Raw genomic sequence first — 19579 nt, 5'->3', positions numbered from 1 at the left:
CCTTTTATTTACCTTTGTTTTAAGAGCCCATTTCTTTCTCTCATTCCACAGCTCTCTTCCAAATAGTTTCCAATTTCTTATTGAAGATAAATTCAACCCTTGATAGTTATACACCTTAACCAGCTAACTTATACCTGGCTAGCTTCTCTAAGGTAGTGGAGTGAGGGAAAAAAAAAACTAAGACAAGATGGTATGCCTTCAAACAAACCATTATTTTGGCATGCTTTATTTAATGACTCACACATTTCATTTTTTCCTTTAGCAAATATTTATTATCTTTTCCATTCTAGACACTTAGGATAGATAGTACTATGAGGTATGGTTCCTATTTATCAAGAACTCTGATATGCTGAGCGAGGGTGTCTCACACCTGTAATTGTAGCTACTAAGGAAGCTAAGGTTTGAGGATTGTGGTTCAGAGCTAGCCTGGGCACAGAAATCCATGAGACTCTTATCTCCATTAAACCACCAGAAAACTGGAAGTGGTACTGTAGCTCAAGTAGTAGAGTGATAGCCTTGAGCTGAGGAGCTCAGGTACAACGCCCAGATCGAGTTCATGACTGACATATAAATTAATTAATTAAATAAAATCAGAGATGTTAAAGTAAAAAGTGATCTGTACAAGATATATTTGTATCTATTGATTCAACATCGTCATAGAGCACTTGAGAATGTGGGAACTATGTGAGCTCTGTGGGTATATGGTAGAGGACCAAACAAAACTCCTGTCCTTATAATAGTTTACATATCAGTGATAGAAGACCAAGTAAACAAGTTTATATCATAGGATGTGAAGGGCTTTCAGTGGAATAGGCATCATATGTATAAATTCACTTTCCATATTTGCTGGATTTCTGACTTTCTTGAATCAGCTTCAATTAGATGTCTTTATAGCCTCAATATTTTTACTTGCTGTGGCTTCAAGTTGATGGGAGTTGAGAATCAGGTCATTCAGAGAGCAAGAATCCTTTTGTTTTTCTTAACGAGTTTGTAAATGTATATTTGTGTGTTTATGCTGTATTTCCTGTACGCTGACCATGCTTCTGTGGTGGTTTCTTCTTGCTATTTTCTCCCCTGGCTGTTTGGGAGCCAAGTTGTCTGTCGAAATGTGTCAGCACTTTGCCTGTAAAGAGAGAACAAATCAGCAGAAGGTTAAAAGAATAGTGCTTGATTCCAAAGAAAGAGGTAAAGAGAGAAAAACAGAGCTGGGGTAGGGATTGGGGGGTGGGGAGCAGGTGGGGGGAGAAAGAATAATGTTTGATTATAAAAAGAGAGAGACAGAGAGAGGAGAGAATGATTAATAAGCTAGCAAAACAACTGGGTGAACCACATGTAAGTACCTGCCCTCAGTGTGGAAGTGGCTTTCCCATCTTTGATGCTTAGATGAAACGATGACAGGATCTGGAATCATTTCAAAGGCTGAGAAACTACTTAATTTCAAAAGGTCTTTTTGTTTTCCAACCATACTAAGCAGTTTTGAAAGAAAAATCAGGCAACTTGATACAACTTTATGGCATTTAAATTGAGTGTCTTATTCAGGAATGATGAAGACACAGTGGAAAAGTAATCATTGCTTTCCAAAAGGACAGATGTATTTCACAAGTATTGTTAAGATTAGGGTTTTTTTTACACAGTTTCTGTGAGATGATTAAAATATTGAACTGATTAATTGCTAGTATCATTTTAAGTTGAGAGAGAAATCTCTTACATGTTGTTTAAATTGTCAAGATTCTGTGATTAGGTATGATTTCCTATGAGGAAACTGAATCTCAGAAAAGAGCCTTGAAACCTTCTCAAGGCTATGTGGTAGCAAAGAACATTGAAAGCTTTTAGTCTTCAATTCCAATTCTTTTTCTCTTTCTAAGTCTTAATACATTGAGGGAAAGAGAAGTTAGTGCTGAATACATATAAGCTGAGTAATAATGACTCATTGTGATAATAACAATAATGTGATTATGAGCGTGGGTTTTGGCATTAGGCAACCTACATATCTAGCTGTTGGCTGGAACAACAGGGCAAATGTGCCAAGTGTCTTACAGTCTGCCTCAGGCTGCTTCACATGGTGGCTAGATTTGAAAAGTAGTAAGAATGAAGATGAACCCAGTTCATAAGCACTTTTTAAACTTTCTATAGCACCAAGTTTTCGAATAACACTTGGCTAAGGTAACATAACTTAGTGGGTAAAAAAATGGACATATAATCTTCTTGAAAGATGCCAGAAAATATTACAGATCTTTTTCTTGTTTTCAATCAACTGCAAAGGGAACACCAAACCACCATGTACCATACATGGGATTTGAAAAGGTAAATATATAGAAGATGGATGATTAGGCTAGGGTTAGTCGGTTAATCAAGAATATTGATGAAAACTTATAAGACTCAGTTATCTTCTCTCTCCTGGTTCTGGCCCAAATATTTTAAAATTCTAATTTGGAATTCTTTCTCATCTTCTGATTTATTTCTTCAGTGTGTGCTGGTATAACCTGGATAAGTCACTTCCTTTGATCTCAAATCTTAGTTCTGTCACCTGTAATTACTCACAATATTTAGCTACTATGAAATCTATATACTGTTGTCTTAATCCATTTTCTGTTGCTACAAGAGAATAACTGAAACTTGGTAACATGCAAAGAAAAGGTTATCCTGCCTCAGGATTCTGGATGTTAAAGATCAGATGGCTGCATCAAGTGAGGTCCTTAAGATGCTTCAACTTGTGGCAGAACACAGAAGAGCAAGTGAGCATGTGCAAAAGAGACAAAGCATTCATGACCTTACTAATAAGGTAGAGGGTCTCAGGGTAATTACTTTAGTCCTTGAAAATGAGAACTCACTCTTGGAATAAAGGCATTAATGTAATTAACTCCTCTGAGAGCCATCTCACAACACTTTAACACTGAGGAATTAATAATCCAATGCATTAGTTTTGAGTGACACACTCAAATCTTACCAACTGCTTAAAAGATATCTAATTCTGACTGGTATTCTGGAAGACCCCATACATTCAGAACCTTCTAGAGATGTGAATTCTTCATGTGTTTGCTACAATGTCTGTGTATTAGAAATTGATCTTTATAATGATGGTAGGATTATAGGCTGAGTGTTGTTGTATTAAATACTTCTCCCTTTTAAAACTGGATGCTGATGTTTCTTTTTTCCACAGCCAGGTATTTTGTAGCATAGAATTTGGGGTTGACAGTTCTTTACTTGCTGTCACACCCATGGGTTTTAATAGTAAATCTTTTATGCTAAATTCCACATGAACTATAGTATTGGGATAGTTTGTATCAACATGGGGCTTGGTGACTGAGAGCTTTAGAAGATCCTGCCTCCTCTGGCACCTTTCCCCCTTCATTTTTTATGACTCACCTTTTGTGTTTGGCTTCTGTCTTTATAACCACCATGCACACATTGTTCTTGTTAACTGAAAGCTCTTATCCCAACTCTTTGTATGACTGCTTTCTTTTAATCTTTTAAATGTCACCTCCCTGGAGAATTTTTTTCTGTTTAGAAAATAGGAAATGCACATTTCATAAAACCTACCCATTTAAAGAATACAGTTTAATATGTTTTTTTAAGCATTTTACAGAATTTAAAATGTTGGCAATATTCTAAAAGGGAATCTTGTACAAAACAGCAGTTACTCACTAATCCTTTCCTTTACTCAACATTTCCCATTCTGCTTCTAGAGATTTACATATTCAAATTTCTCTTTCCTGTTTTTTTTTTTTTTTTGCCAGTTTTAGGTCTTGAACTCAGGGCATGGGCACTGTCCTTGGGCTTTCTCAAGCCTAGCATTCTTCCACTGGAGCCATAGTGCCACTTCCAGCTTTTTGTATGATGCCAATAAATTGAACCCAGAGCTTAGTATATGTTAAGCACTCTACCACTAGGCCACACTCCCAGCCCTTTCCTAATATTTTTTTGGGGCTCTGTGAATTGAAGATTTGTCCATTCTGCAATTTAATATAAGTGGATTCATCTTTTATGACTAGTCTTTTACTCAGCACGATGATTTTGAGAATTCTTTTGTGTTATACCATCTATCAGTATTTAATTTCTTTTTTTCCTTTTTTCTATTTTGTTGGTCATGGGGCTTGAACTCAGGACCTGGGAGCAGTCCCTGAGCTGTTTTGCTCAAAGCTAGCACTCTACCATATTGAGCCACAGCTCCAATTCCAGTTTTCTGGTGGTTAATTACAGGTAAGAGGGTCATAGACTTTACTTCCTGAGCTAGCTTTGAACCATGACCCTAAGATCTTAGCCTCCAGAGTAGCTAGGATTATAGGTATGAACCACTGGTGCCCAGATCAATATTTTATTTTTTATGACTCAGTAATATACCGTTGAACAGATATACCACTTTTTATTTCTCCATCAGTTAATGGATTGTATTACTCCCATAAGTAACATAATCTATAAACAATATTTGTTTTTGCCTTCTAAAACAATATTTGTTTGCCATGGGGCTTGAACTCAGGGCCTGGACTCTACCCCTGAGCCTCTCTGTGCTCAAGGCTAATGGTCTACCATTTGAGCCACAACATCACTTTTGACTTTTCCTGAGTAGTTTTACTGGAGATAAGAGTATCACAGACTTTCCTGCCTGAGCTGGCTTAGAACCATGATCCTCAGAGCTCAGCTTCCTGAATAGGATTATAAGTGTGAGCCACCAATGCCCAGCTTATAAATAATGTTGATGTTTTTTGTATCAATGTTTTTTGTATCAATGTTTTTTGTATCAATGTTTCATGAGATAACTTTATTTTTAACCTTTTGAGACATTTACAGATAAGTTTGCAGGAGACCCTATAGTTCTCATCTTAATAAGACGCTCTCTCCTTACCTTTCATTACTTTATCCCATCACTTTATTCCCTATTAATAGTAATCACCATTTGACATTAAATTGTATTTATTGAATTTGTGAAGCTAAAATATGAGCTTCTTTGATGGGAGGTACTATGTAAATCTTGTTCATTTTTTGATCCCCAACACTTGACATATGTATATGACATAGTAGATACTATTTGTTGAATGACTGATTTGTGAAAGGAGTCCAGAAGTAGATAGCCATGGCCTGTACAAGATACTCCAACTAATCGTCCTTAACCTTAAGCAGTGCTATGGATTGGGCTTAGTTGCCTGAGCATGTAGGCAAATACTTGACTACTGAGTCCTAGTCCAGTATAGTGGTGATAAAATAATACTTCAACAAATTCACCACATTGCCCTTTTTGGACATTAATTGTATTTCAACTGAAAGACTACAGATGATTAAGACTCAATTACCTGGCCTCAGTTTAAAAAATTCCAACAAAGAAATATGAGAAATATGAGGAAAAAAGCTGAGCAGCTTGACTTCTTTAAAATTCAACAACTCCATAGTAACAAACATTTCAGTGACAGGAGTAAAAACTCAAAGAAAAAAAAAGATTTTAAGACTAAGAGTGAATAATGAAATTAAGGAGAACAAGCCACGCACAGTGAGTGGCTCATGCCTATAATTCTAGCTACTCAGGAGGCTGATATCTGAGGATCTCAGCTGAGCTCTCCTTGAACTCATGGACAGTGCCCAGGCCCAGAGTTCAAGCCCCATAAACTGACCAAAAGAAAATTAAGGAGAACATTGATAAAGACCAAAGAAAACCTAAGAAAAATCAAAGATCTGAATAAAATACAGAAAACAATGCATCAGGCACCAATGGCTCACACCTATAATCCTAGCTACTCTGGAGGCTAAGATATAAGGATCACAAGTCAAAGCCAACATGTGTATGAAGGTCTGTGAGACTCTTATCTCCGATTAACTACCAGAAAACTAGAAATGGTCCTGTGGCTCAAACTGGTAAAGTGTTAGCCTTGAGTGAAAAAGCTCAGACAGTTCTCAGGTTTAAGCCCCATAACTTACAAAAAATAATTAAAAATGTAAAAATTTAAAAAATGCTGAGCATGAAGGAGAACTTCAATAAATATAAAGAAATTCTCTGGGGTGAGGGGAGATTAAAAATTCTGGAAATGAAAAGTTCAATAAACCCAAAAGTCTCTCTAGTAGGGAATAATTTGAAGACAGAATATTAGGGCTTCAAGCCAGACACCATGGCTCTTGCCTGTAATTCTAGCTACTCAGGAGGCTGAGATCTGAGGATCAAGGTTCAAAGCCAGCTTTGGCACAAAATAACCTGAGACTCTTATCTCCAATTAACCTCTAGAAAACAAAGTGGGGCTTGGCTCAAGGGTAGGTGGTAGCCTTGAGCTGAAGAGCTCAGGGACAGCGCCTAGGCCAAGTTCAAGCCCTATGACCCATCAAAAAAAAAAAAAAGAATATCTTGGCTTCAGGACAAGGTAGATATATTAGAACATGCAAATGAAGATGAAGTAAAAACTAAATTTTATAGACTAAACATATAATACATAAAGATCGAAACATATAATACACAAAGACCGAATCTGAAAAATCATGGCCATAAAGGAAGAAGTACCAGCAAAAGGCATAGAAAACATTCAGTACAACTCTAATAGAAAATATCCTCAAACTAGAGAAAAAGATGGTCATACAGGTACAAGAGGATTATTAAGACTGCAGGTAACACCAGAAAAAATAAAACCTTCCTTCCTCATGTTATATTAAAATATAACTAGTTAGGCATATGTAATAAAGAAAGTATTGATTAATAAAAAAGTTCCAAGTCACCTGTAAAGGAAAATCTGTCAGACTTAACAGCAGATTTCTTAACATATTTTTTTAATTAAAGAATTTATTAACATTGATTTTTACATCATATTTCAAATTAACTGACATATTTAAAGTAAGAAAAGCATAAAATTATTTCAAACTCTGAAAAAAACACCTACCAACCTACATTACTCAGAAAAGGCTGTCCTTTTTCTTCTTCTTTTTTATTGTAATTAATAGAAGGGTTACATTATATTCGCCAGATAGAAGGTGCATTACTTCACAAATATTGATACCCTTTCTCATGAGAAAAAGCTATCCTTAAATAATGGCAGGAAATCAAACTATGTCATCAACCTAAGTATCAAATGACTGATGAACAAGTAAAGATTCTTTGGTTTACATATACAAGGAGACATTATTCAACCATTAAGGATTACATTATACTTGTAGGAAAGTAAATGGGAACTAGAAATCATCATGTTGAGTGAAATAAGTCAGATTGACAGAGAAAACACATTCTCTCTGACAGATAAATCAGTTACATAGATCAATCTCATGATTTATTTATTAATGAATAAGAATATAGAGTATTGATAACAGATAGTTGATGCAAAGGTCAGGCAATATGATTGCCTTTTTTTTTTTTTTGCTGGCTGTGGGACTTGAACTCTGGACCTGGGTGTTGTCTCTGAGCTCCTCAGCTCAAGGCTACAGCCCTACCCCTTGAACCACAGAGCCATTTACAGTTTTCTGATGGTTATTTGGAGATAAGAGTCTCACGGACTTTAGTGCCTATGCTAGCTTTGAACCAAGAGCCTCAGATGTCAGCCTCCTTAGTAGCTAGGATTACAGGTGTGAGCCACCAGGCCCAGCTATGATTGCCTTTTTAAAGATAAACTTACAGACTTACAAAATTACAAATGAACAAAGCTAAAATGGAGGCAAAGAAACATCTCAATCTTCACTTTCTCAGTAGAAGCCAGATTATTTAATACTCTATCAAACTTCATTATTGCCCAAGAATAAAGTTTATATGGGGAAACCATTTTCTTGAGTTAGATACAAAATAAATAAAATGTTAATAATGAGAATTATATTCATGAAACCAATGGGGATTTATAAATTTTCTTTTATTCCTCCGAGGTGGTTGTTTTGCTCATTTTCCCCCTGACTTCTTTGGTAATATCAATGCAGCAGATAAGTACACTATCATAGGCCTGAAAACTCCTGAGTACCGAGAGAATGCCTCCTTCCAGGCATCCTTGGAACACTTAAACTGTCTAATAATAATCCAGTGTATTTATTTATATTTTTCCAATGGACTTGACTTGCTGATGCAAAAACATTTAAAAAAGAACCTTTAAAAAGCTTCTCTGTGCCAGGTGCTGTCCAAGTAAAAAAAAAACAAAACACCAAAAGTTGATATAAACATACAGTGCAGGCTGGGAGGTTTGCCTGGTGGTAGAATGCTTGCCTAATGTGTATGAAGACCTGGGTTTGATTCCTCGATACCATATACATAGAAAAAGCCGAAAGTGGTGCTGTGGCTCAAATGGTAGAGCTCTAGCCTTGAGAAAGCTCAAAGACAGTGTTCATGCCCTTAGTTCAAGCCCCAGGACTGGCAAAAAAAATAATAAAGACCCAAAAACTAAAAATAAAAAACATACAGTGCAGCACAACTGATCTAGAAAAGAAAGCAAAACACTAGGTTGCACTAATAGATACATAGCATATAGGGGAAGTAAAGCTGCTATCTCCTTCTTCACCATACAAATTCTTTCCATCAAAATTAAAAATTTTGCTTGTTTACTTTTTATAACCAGGGCCCTGAACATGCTAAAACTATTCCACCACTGAACCATGTCCTCAGTCTCCTTGAATCCAAACATATATATCCATTTGTCTCATTCAAGCTTTCATCCAAGCTACCGTTTTTCTCTCCTGGACCACTTAACTGATCATGACCAGTAAATATCTCCTAGCATTTACTCTGGTCCCTCAACAACCTAGTTGGTCATATCATATCATTACTATTTTATTAAAACCCTTAGATACCTTTTTTGTTCTTTAGATAGAATTTATTATTTTTTTTCATATTTAACTGAAAAGAAACACAATTATTAACCTACATCACTCTACCCTGACAAGGCTATCTTTCATATGACTTTTTTTTTTTTGTCGATTGTTGGGCTTGAACTCTGGGCCTGGGCATTGTTCTTGAGCTCTTCAGCTCAAGGCCACAGCCCTACCCCTTGAACCACAGAACCACTTCTGGTTTTCTAGTGGTTAATTGGAGATAAGAGTCGCTGAGTCTTTAGTGCCCTGCCTGGCTTTGAATGGTGATCCTCAGATCTCAGCCTGGTGGTGAGCCACCACTCCTGGCAGGAAATTATTTTTTTTGTTTTTGCCAGTTGGGGCTTGGACTCAGGGCCTGAGCACTGTCCTTGGGCTTTCTCAAGGCTAGAGCTCTACCACTTGAGCCTCAGCACCACTTCTGGCTTTTTTTCTATGTATATGGTACCGAGTAATTGAACCTGGGTCTTTGTGCATGCTAGGCAAGCACTCTACCACTAGGCCAAACTCCTGGCCCAGGAAATTTTTTTTATAATTAATAAAACAAAAGTAGTTAATGAAAGCCAGTCCTGGAGAAAAGAGATGCCTGTACTCCCATATTTATAGCAGAAGTATCTAACCAAACTTCATATCTAGGTTTCTTCATATTTAGCTGAAGATAGGAAGTGATTGGCAGTTACTACAATCTCCATTCTGGCCATACTGGCTTTCTTTCAGTCCCTTCAGTGAACTGTGCCAACTTCCTTCCTCATGACCTTTTATGAAGTTTATCACATCCATTTGGAACTCATTTTCTGGGTCAAATGCCTACTCCTAATTTAATCAGCCACAGCCAAGGTAGCGGGGCCATGTGGTATGATAATCGTGTTGGCAGGACTCATCTTTATGCTTGTCTGCATTGCAGTGATGAAGTGGGAAAGGATGTGCCTTTGAGAAGGGGATCTGGCCAGCTGAACAAGTAAACACCATCCTTCCCTCCTAGGAAGATATTAGGGCAAAAGCAGAGTGGCTATCTTCCCAGAATATAATTTGAGAGCTTTCTGGGCTCTTAAAATCTACGTTTTGGTCATTTTCATCACCTCAGCCAAATAAATATACCCTGAATTTGTTTTTTTGCTCTAAGTCTCATTTCTGCCTTTTTCATAGGAAAAAAATAGCAATGATGTTTAATCAGAATGGAGGCATGGTGATCAGCAGAAATGGACACATCATAAGAGAATGGATGTGGCCTTCAAAGGGAAAACTTGAAGTTCCAGTTGAAGTTGAGGTAAAACTTTATAATTTATCACTCTTGGATTACTTCTTACATTGTGATGACAATTTAGTTTGATTTTCTAAGCTGCACTATTATAGGAAAAGATGAGACTGAGTTACTCAGCTTGGGATATCTGTCTAAAGCGGATGTGAGAAATTTTTATTTTGACCCTTCGTTTCCCATACTTTTTTTTTTTTTTTTGCCAGTCCTAGGCTTGAACTCAGGTCCTGAGCACTGTCCTTGGTCTTTCTTGAGGTTAGAGCTCTACCACTTGAGTCTCAGCACCACTTCCGGCTGTTTTCTCTCATAGCCTTTCTTAATGACTTTGTCTTTACTAAGCAGCAGTTGGTTTAAATAGAGATTAAAAAATTATTAGCAAGCTGAGCACCAGTGGCTCTTGCCTGTAATCCTGCCTATTCAGGAGGCTGAGATTTGAGGATAACATTTCAAAGCCAGACCGGGCATGAAAGTCCGTGAGACTCTTATTTCCAATTAACCACCAGAAGACTGGAAGTGATGCTGTGACTCAATGTGGTATAGCAGTAGCCTTGAGTAGAAGAGCTCAGGGACAACGCCTAGGCCTAGAGTTCAAACCCCACAACTGACCAAAAAAAAATTAGTAGTAAAGTTTCTCATACTTTAATATAAACATAATTTGAATATAGCAAAGTATATGATTCTTAAGATGGAAAACTTTTCTCCCTCCACTTCTGATGAGGGAGATGTTGTTAACAGCTGGTGTATTTATGCGGGATTTTTGATTATAGCCTCAGATAGTGTGGAGTGATCCTGCTAGGGTAGACACCTGTGCCAAAATGGAAATTGTACCACTTGAAGGAAGCACCCCTGACTGAGGACCAGAGGACGTGTGACAAAGGAATATGGAGCTAACATGCTATATTAATTATTAAATGAAAAAAAATCAGAATTTCAGAATTTTTTGCCAGTCCTGGGGCTTGAACTCAGGGCCTGAGCACTGTCCTTGAGCTTTCTCAAGGCTAGAGCTCTACCACTTGAGCCACAGAGTTGCTTCCAGCATGTATGTGGTACCAAGAAATCAAACCCAGGGCTTTATAACTTCTAGGCAAACACTCTACCACTAGGCCATGCTCCTGGCCCCACTTAGGATATTTTTTAAAGTACTGCTCAGTCTGGAGGGATAGAAGAGTAAAGTGTTGGTAAGAGACAGTACCAGGAACGTAATCTATGAAAATTTCCTTACATTCTGTAGTCAGGATTTCCTCAATCTTCAAAGTTCCCTGGCAAAGTCAGAATTGCTAACATTATTCAGATGATTTCAGCTAGCAGCCTTGAAGAAGCAAAAGAGGGTAACTTGTATCTATAACGTAAGTCCTTATAGGCTTCAAGCAGCTAATTATATTGGAATACTTTGCCTTCAGGAACTTCCCCTCCCCTTCCTTTCTTCCTTCCTTCCTTCCTTCCTTCCTTCCTTCCTTCCTTCCTTCCTTCCTTCCTTCCTTCCTTCCTTCCTTCCTTCCTTCCTTCCTTCCTTCTTCCTTTTGGTGTGTTACAAGGACTATAATCTTGGATTCTTGCAAATACTAGGCAAGCAGTCTACCACTGAACTAGGATATATTTTTTTTCTTGTCAGTTGTGGGGCTTGAATTTAAGGCCTAGTGCCTAGGTGGCCTGACCTCTTTTCCTCAAGGCTAGTACTCTACCTCTTTGGCCACACTGCCACTTACAGTTTTTGAGTGGTTAATTGGAGATATGAGTTTCATGGGGGCTTTTCTTTCCGGGCTGGCTTTCAACTGCAGTCCTCAGATCTCAGCCTCTGTGTAGCTATGCTTACAGGAAAGATTACTTTGGTGCCCGATGCCATGGTGCCTGATGACAGTGCTTCAGTTTTAGAAGTCATTTACTTGTTGTTAGTTTTATATTCTTTTTTTTTTTTTTTTGCCAGTCCTGGACTTGAGCTCAGGGCCTGAGCACTGTCCTTGGGTTTTCTCAAGGCTAGAGCTCTACCACTTGAGCCTCAGCACCACTTCCAGCTTTTTTCTATGTATGTGGTACTGAGGAATCGAACCTAGGTCTTCATGCATGCTAGGCAAGCACTTTAACCACTAGGCCAAACTCCCGGCCCTAGTTTTATATTCTTACCATTTATAAAATTTCTCCAACTTCAATGTGTTTCACAGTGACATTAAGGCAACATTTAAACACTTGATGGCTGCTACTGACTTTTCCCAACACTTAGGGAACTAGATATTATCAACTGAGGCTATTCATGTCACTTTTAGAATTAGGGCTCCAAAGCACTATAAATTTTTTTGAATCTGACTACATGAACAGTCATTTCTGCCTATTCCTCTTTCTTTCCTCAATAAATCATAGCAACCATAAATTTGCAGCATAAAACCCCAAACTTATTACTGACTTAATGGAACTAAGTCAAGACAAGCTTTTTATGAATGTCAGTGTCTAATGTCCTTTCATATATCATGTAAATACCTGGCTTCCATTTGATTTATGATAATGAAAAACTTATTCTCCTTTCTGTTGCACACAGGTGAATAACTTTATCACTGTGAAGATTTCTGGGCGCTTTGCCATCATTTTGGTCTATAAATGGCACCCCAAAAGCCTGAAGCTATCTTTGGCACCTGTAAAGCACAAATCTTTGCCTCTATGTTTAGCTGACATGGTAGGTCCAGTTCTTTACTTCTTTTTCCCCTTCTCCTTTCTTTTCCCTTCTTTCTTTTCATTCGTTATTTTTTTCTTTTCTTTTTCTTTCCCTCCTCTTATACTTCCTCTCCATTCCTCCTTTTTTTGCCTTTTCCTTCCTTTTTTTTTTTGCCAGTCATGGGCTTGAGCTCAGGGTCTGAGCACTGTCCTTGGACTTTCTCAAGGCTAGAGCTCTACCACTTGAGCCTCAGCACAACTTCTGGCTTTTTTCTATGTATATGGTACCAAGGAATCGAACCCAAGTCTTCATGCATGCTAGGTAAAGTACTCTACCACTAGGCCAAACTCCCGGCCCCTTCCTTCCCTTTTTTCTTCTTCCATCTCTTCCATCTTCCTCCTCCTCCTCCTTTTCTCCCTCTTCTTTCCTCCTCCTCCCCCTGCTCCTCCTGCTTCTCTTCCTCCTTCTGAGGCTGAGCTCCGAGGATCATGGTTTAAAGCCAGTCAAGGCTTTAATCTCCATTTAACCACCAGAAAGCTGGAAGTGGAGTTGTGTTTCAAGTTCTATAGCATTAGCCCTGAGCAGAAAAACTCGGGAACAGTAGTAACCAGACCCCAAGTTTAAGCCATAGTACTGGCACACACACACACACACACACACACACACACACATCGCACTGTCAAACAGGAAGCAGAGCTATGTGATAGAATATTGGCCATAAACAGGAAAACTTAGAATATAAGACACTGAAAAATTGGCATTAGCTTATATAAGTCAGTTAAAATTAAACTAACTTAAAGTTTATTTTCTTTCTTTTTTTATTGTAATTAGTAAAATGGTTACATGATATTTGCCAGATAGAAGGTGCATTAATTCACATACATTGATACCCTTTCACATTCTTTCTTTTTTTTTTTTTGTGCCAGTCCTGGGGTTTAAATTCAGAGCCTGGGCTCTGTCCCTGAACTTTTCTGCTCAAGGCTACTTCTCTACTACTTGAGCCAAGCTCCACTTTTGGCTTTTTGGATTTAATTGGAGAGAAGAGTCTCATGGAAGGAATAAAACATTTAATGTTGGGTTGGAATGTAACTCAGTGGCAAAGCACTTTCCTAGCAAGTACAACATCCTGGGTTCAGTCCCCAGTACTCAAAAAGAAAAGATAAAAAGATAGTTAAAAAATAATTAATGGGGGGCCGGGAGTTTGGCCTAGTGGTTGAGTGCTTGCCTAGCATGCACGAAGACCTGGGTTCAATTCCTCAGTACACATACATAGAAAAAGCCAGAAGTAGTGCTGAGGCTCAAGTGGTAGAGGACAGTGCTCAGGCCCTGAGCTCAAGCCCAGGACTGGCAAAAAAAAAAAAAAATTAATGTTTCTGGGTACAATGGCTCGTCTGTAATCCTAACTACTTAGGAGGCTGAGATCTGAGGATCACAGTTCAAAGCCAACCTGGGCATGAAAGTTTGTGAGATTCTTATCTCCAATCAATCACCAGAAAACTGAAAGTGGCACTGTGGCTCAAGAGGTACGGTGGTAGCCTTGATATAAAGAGCTCAGAGACAGTGCTCAGGTCCAGAGTTTAAGCCCCATGACCAACAACAACAACAAAAATTAATGTTGACTGATATTGTGTTAAGTAATGACTCTTTCCTGTCCCTATGTTTGTAAGTCTGCTGTGAATGTAGATTGTATCTACATCTATATTTATTTATTTATTTTTCCCATGAAGATTTTTTATTGTAATGTATAGAGGGGTTACAGTTATATTCGCCAGATAATAGGTGTATTACTTCTCACACACTTATACCCCTTCTCATGCTTTTGTCCCCATTTCCCTACCCCCACCCCCTCCCAATCATCTTGTTTTCCTCCCTTCCCTTTCCTATTTCAAATAAATAAATGTATTACAATATAACAGGTAACAAAATCAGATACAGTAACAATATGAGCTTAACCAAGAGGCAAAAAAAGAGAAGAGAAATACCATAGTTCATTAAGAACAACAATCACACAAGATAAAGCTATTGTTTCCATATCCTGGAGATCCTTTCATTTAGCCTCATCCTATATTACCTTATGTGTCTAGGTTTTGTGATATTGTAACCCACTGCTAGGAGAGTCCTAGGTGTGTACTAATTATTATAAATGAGGGAAAACTATTGAGTCTATGTTCCTGTAGATCTGGCTTACTTCACTTAATATGTACATCTATATTTATGTCTATATCTCATAAGCATATATTTTTCTGTGTCTTCCTACTTTAAAGCCTACTAGTTCAGCAGACCAATTGATCACAAGCACTATTGATTCATCAATGGATATAAGCCCCCTGCATGACTTTATGACATCTGTCAAACTTAGAAGGCTACAAAGAAAAGCCAAGCAGATCTTCTCTCACTGGCTGAATCACTACAGATTTTCACTGGGTCAGTTCTGGAGTCTATTATGTTGTTCCACATGACCAGTTCCCATTGTTAAGCCCTTTAGAGAACCAATATTCAATGCCTATCCCCTTAAAGGTTTGTCAAGTAGCAAGTTCATAAAATGTAAAACTATTCTCATGGACTTAAGTGATTAGATAACAGGAAAATTAAAAAGATGTGTTTGATGGTATTTCCTTTTTCTTGATGGAGAAGAGAATCTATTTGACCACTTTTTTGTTTATTTTATTGTTGGGGTGACATATAAAGGGATTACAGTACCTATAGGTAGTAGGTACATTACTTTTTGAACACTGATACCCCTTCCCATGTCCCCCCTGCTTTTCTTCCTGCTCCCCCTCCCAATCATCAGGTTTTTCTCCTTCCCTTCCCTATTTCAAATATATATATATGTATATATATATATGCGCAATATATCAGGTACCAAAGTTAGATACAGTAACAGCATGAGATAAACCATAAGGGGAAAACAAGAGAAAAACCACTTCTTCCTTTTTTTTTTTTCCTGTCAGTCATGGAACTTGAATTCTGGGCCAGGATGTAGCTCAAGGCTACAGCCCTACCAGTGCCACATGTGGTTTTCTGGTAGTTAATTGGAGATTAGAGTCTCATGTACTTTAGTGCCTAGGCTGGCTTTGAACTCAGATCCTCAGATCTCAGCCTCCTTAGTAGCTAGGATTACAGGTGTGAGCCACCTCGCCCAGCCCCCCCACTTCTTTTTTAGTACAAGGGAAAAAGTGCTTGCACATGTGTTTTGCTCACTGGCTATGAAATCATCACATTAGAATGTTACTGTAGCATCAATTTGTACTTAACAGTTGATTAGAGTCTGCCATAGATTCAGTCCTCGACTATTAATGTGGTATAGTTTATTCATGTTATATGAAGAAATAAGAATGAGAAAAAAGGTTATATAAAGTCTCCACTGAATTACTGAATCCTGAAACACTGCTTCTAGGGTTGCTCATAGATTAAGCTTTTTTGCCAGTTCATCTATAAGCTTTATTGTACATGTGTTTCTGTCTAAAGATAACTTATTTATTTTATATTTGTTAATAACTTAACAATGGATTTGTGGTTAATGACATGTCTAAACAAAGCCTATCTAAAACATGTATTTTCTTCTTAAGATATACCACAGCCTTCTTGAGTATAGTAACACTACATAGCACTTTAGTATTATACTTTCAGGCCATTTTAAACTGCAAAATCTACAAAAAGCACAAAAATGCCCCAAACATAATAATATATAAATGATGAAAAGAACAGGTTTGTTGTTTTTTTTTTTTAACAGTAGAAAAGCTGAAACAAAACAAAGTGAACCTTCCTCTGACTTAAGCTGGAAATATAGTAGGACACTGAATGAAAGGATCTCTAGGATATAGAAACATAAGCCATATAATGAATGATTGTTGTTCTTAAGGTACTATGTTATCTCTCATCTCTTTTGCTGTCCCTTGGTTATCTCATATTGTTACAGTATCTCACTTTGATACCTGATATATCGGATATATTTGTATTTGGTTATTTGAAATTGGATAGGGAACAGGGGAAAACAAGATGAGTGGTAGGGGTGGGGGGTAGGGAAATGGGGACCAAGACATGTGAAAGGGTATCAATGTATGGGAATTAATGCATCCTCTATCTGGCAAATATCATGTAACCCTTCTATTAATTACAATAAAAAATATATGAAAAAAACTAACTAGAAATGTTCACCTCTCTATACCTCTGAATAGTTACCAAAGTAATATGAATATTGACTGGAGGGGGGCTTACAAAAAAACTTTAATGAGTAGGCAAATTCAAAAAAAGTGGAATAATGTTGATTATATACTATTTCCAAAGGTACTTTCTTCATTTGAGGAATTGGTTTAGTACAAACTGTGGTACATAACAAAATTTCCAGAAGGAAATACACAGATGTTTTACACTGGTTGAATCTGTAGTTAGTTTTGTCTTTTGTGTTTCATTTGCTTTTTATTTGTTTTCCTATTTTGTGCTTGTCCTGAGGCTTGAATCAGGAGCTAGAATGGTCCCTTAGTTTTCTTGATACTAGCATTCTACCATTTGAGCCACAGCTCCACTTCTGGCTTTTTTTTTTTTTTTTTTTACTGGTGGTAGTTAATTAAAGTCCTGCAGATTTCCTTCCAAGGCTAGCTTTGAACTCTGATCCTCAGATCTTAGCTTTCTGAGTAGCTAGGGTTAATAGGAATAAGCCCTCAGATCCTAACTAGTTAGCTTTTTATTGGCATGGCAAATATCTGAGAAAAGCAACTTAAAAGACAAAATATTTTTTTAATTTAATTTTGTCAAACTGATGTATGGAGAAGTTACAGTTGCATACATAAGGTAATGAGTATATTTTTTGTCAAATATTGTTACCTCTCCCATTTTTCCTCCCCCAATTTCCCTCCTCCCAAGACAAAAGATTTAAATGAGCAGAAAATTTAGGAGGTTTCAGTGTATGGTCTTATGGTCAGTTGTCTCCATTGTGTCAAAGTATTGAGGTAGAACATTAAGGTGACAGGGTATAGGCAGAGGAAAGCTGGTTCCTTTATCACAACAAAGAAATAGAAAAAATAGAAAAGAAAAATTTTAATATGTTAAATATTTTAATAGACCCTGAGAGATCTACTTCCTCCAATTAGTCTTTACTTTCCTACTTTCCTTTTTTTTTTTTTTTTTTTTTTTTTTTTGCCAGTCCTGGGCTTGAGCTCAGGGCCTGAGCACTGTCCTTGGACTTTCTCAAGGCTAGAGCTCTACCACTTGAGCCTCAGCACCACTTCCGGCTTTTTTTTTTCTATGTATGTGGTACCGAGGAATTGAACCCGGGTCTTCATGCATGCTAGGCAAGCACTTTAACCACTAGGCCAAACTCCCGGCCCATACTTTCCTACTTTCCAATAACTACCAAATTAATAGGTTATTCTATCAGTTAGGTCAGGCTACCATGACCCAACTACTTTCCCAAATCCCTATCTCTGGACAATTGGGATCAATCCTTTAATATAGCCTTTATCCAAACCATAACACCTTCAGTGTAGAACCCTTAGATACAGAGGGCTAATGGTACTCACATCACGGTGGTAGTTATTCAATATGATCATGTACCTAAAGTACTTGACTCATTCATTACCTAGCATAAGTAAGCCCAGTCAAGTGCCCATGAATTAGTTTTATGGATAGGAAATTTTCTGCATTTATTGCATAGATGCCTTTCATTCTCTAAGCAAACCAAGAGGTACCTGTGAAATAAAAGTGCCATCAGAAATGAACATCTGGCAATGGTAAAGGAGCACCCATCTACTGCAGGCAACTTTATCCACACAGCTCAGCTTATTGATGTCTTGATCTACTAAGGATGTTTAGAAGAACACATTATTTTGTGCTTTTTTATTTCAGGACTGGAAAAAATAAATATTTGCCAAACACCTGAGTTGCCACAAAATGTGACCATCAAACAAAATGCCTCTTTCACAACAACATTTCCTGTGAAACAAAATATAAAGGAAAGTTCTGAGCATATGGAGTACCTTCATTGTCAATACACCTTCCAACCACTGAAGAATGTCTTTAAACATTCACCTCCTTGTCGCATTCAGAGGACCTTAGCTATTAATCAGACCTCCAGGTAACCAGACTCTTTTTGACTCTCCCCTTTATTTGTCTTAATAATCCATAGTTCATCTTATGTTTGTGAGACCAAGAATTAGACATTTTATTCAGTCCCTACAAATATTCATTAAGTCCAGGTGCTGATGACTCACATCTGTAATCCCAGCTACTCAGGAGGTGTTTTGTGCAGACCCAATATCCAATAACCAGCTGCCATAGTAGAATATGCTCAGAGATGGATAGAGGAAGCACACAAATGCAGGATGGCATAGAGTGCCATTTAGGGACTTAAGGACAGAAGTGTCTCAGGTAACAGTCAAACAAACCTCCCACACCTGCAGGAGAAGGAAGGAGTTTATATACTAACATACTAAAAGGTGGGTAGCACAAGCACCAAGGCAAAAACCTGGGCTTCCTAGAATTTTCAACACTGCTTTTGCTGTATCCCAGAGATTCTGGTATGACATACTTTCATTTTCTTTGGGTTACTATTTACCAGTATGTTGTTCATTCTCCATGTGTAATATCTTCTGCTATTGAGTTCTAGTTTAATTCCATTGTGATCAGGTAGAATATAGGCAGTTATATCAGTTTTTAATATTTGCTCAGGATTGTTGTATATAGGATATGATCTATTTTGAAGAAAGTTCAATGAGCTGCTTAGAAGAATGTCTTGTATGGTTGCTGAGTGAAATACTCTGTAGATATCTATTAAGTCCATTTGAGTTATGGTGTCACTTAATTCAGAGGATTCTTTTGTTTGGTTGAACTATCCTTTGGTGAAAATGGGGTATTAACATCTCCCACTATGTTTGTGTTGGGGGTTTGTCAGTGTTTGTTAGTCTACTAGTGTTTGTTTAATGTAATTGGGAGCT

General features: G+C 37.6%; 1 protein-coding gene across 1 annotated transcript in view; it reads left to right on the top strand.

Annotated features, from left to right (window-relative positions):
* The window catches only part of LOC150067364 (uncharacterized protein C3orf20-like), an 85171-nt gene that overhangs the window by 35585 nt on the left and 30007 nt on the right, over positions 1-19579 (top strand). Inside the window, exons 7-10 of the mRNA XM_090328418.1 lie at positions 9895-10015; positions 12534-12668; positions 14912-15071; positions 18492-18720. Of these exons, the coding sequence (XP_090184544.1) occupies positions 9895-10015; positions 12534-12668; positions 14912-15071; positions 18492-18720 (645 nt within the window). The remainder of the gene's footprint in view (positions 1-9894; positions 10016-12533; positions 12669-14911; positions 15072-18491; positions 18721-19579) is intronic.

Source organism: Megascapheus bottae, chromosome 2 (genome assembly GCF_031878675.1).
Source record: "Megascapheus bottae isolate mThoBot1 chromosome 2, mThoBot2.hap1, whole genome shotgun sequence".
Taxonomy (NCBI): Eukaryota; Metazoa; Chordata; class Mammalia; order Rodentia; family Geomyidae; genus Megascapheus; species Megascapheus bottae.
Note: the sequence above shows the minus strand (reverse complement) of the source record. Positions and strands in the feature narration are given on the sequence as shown.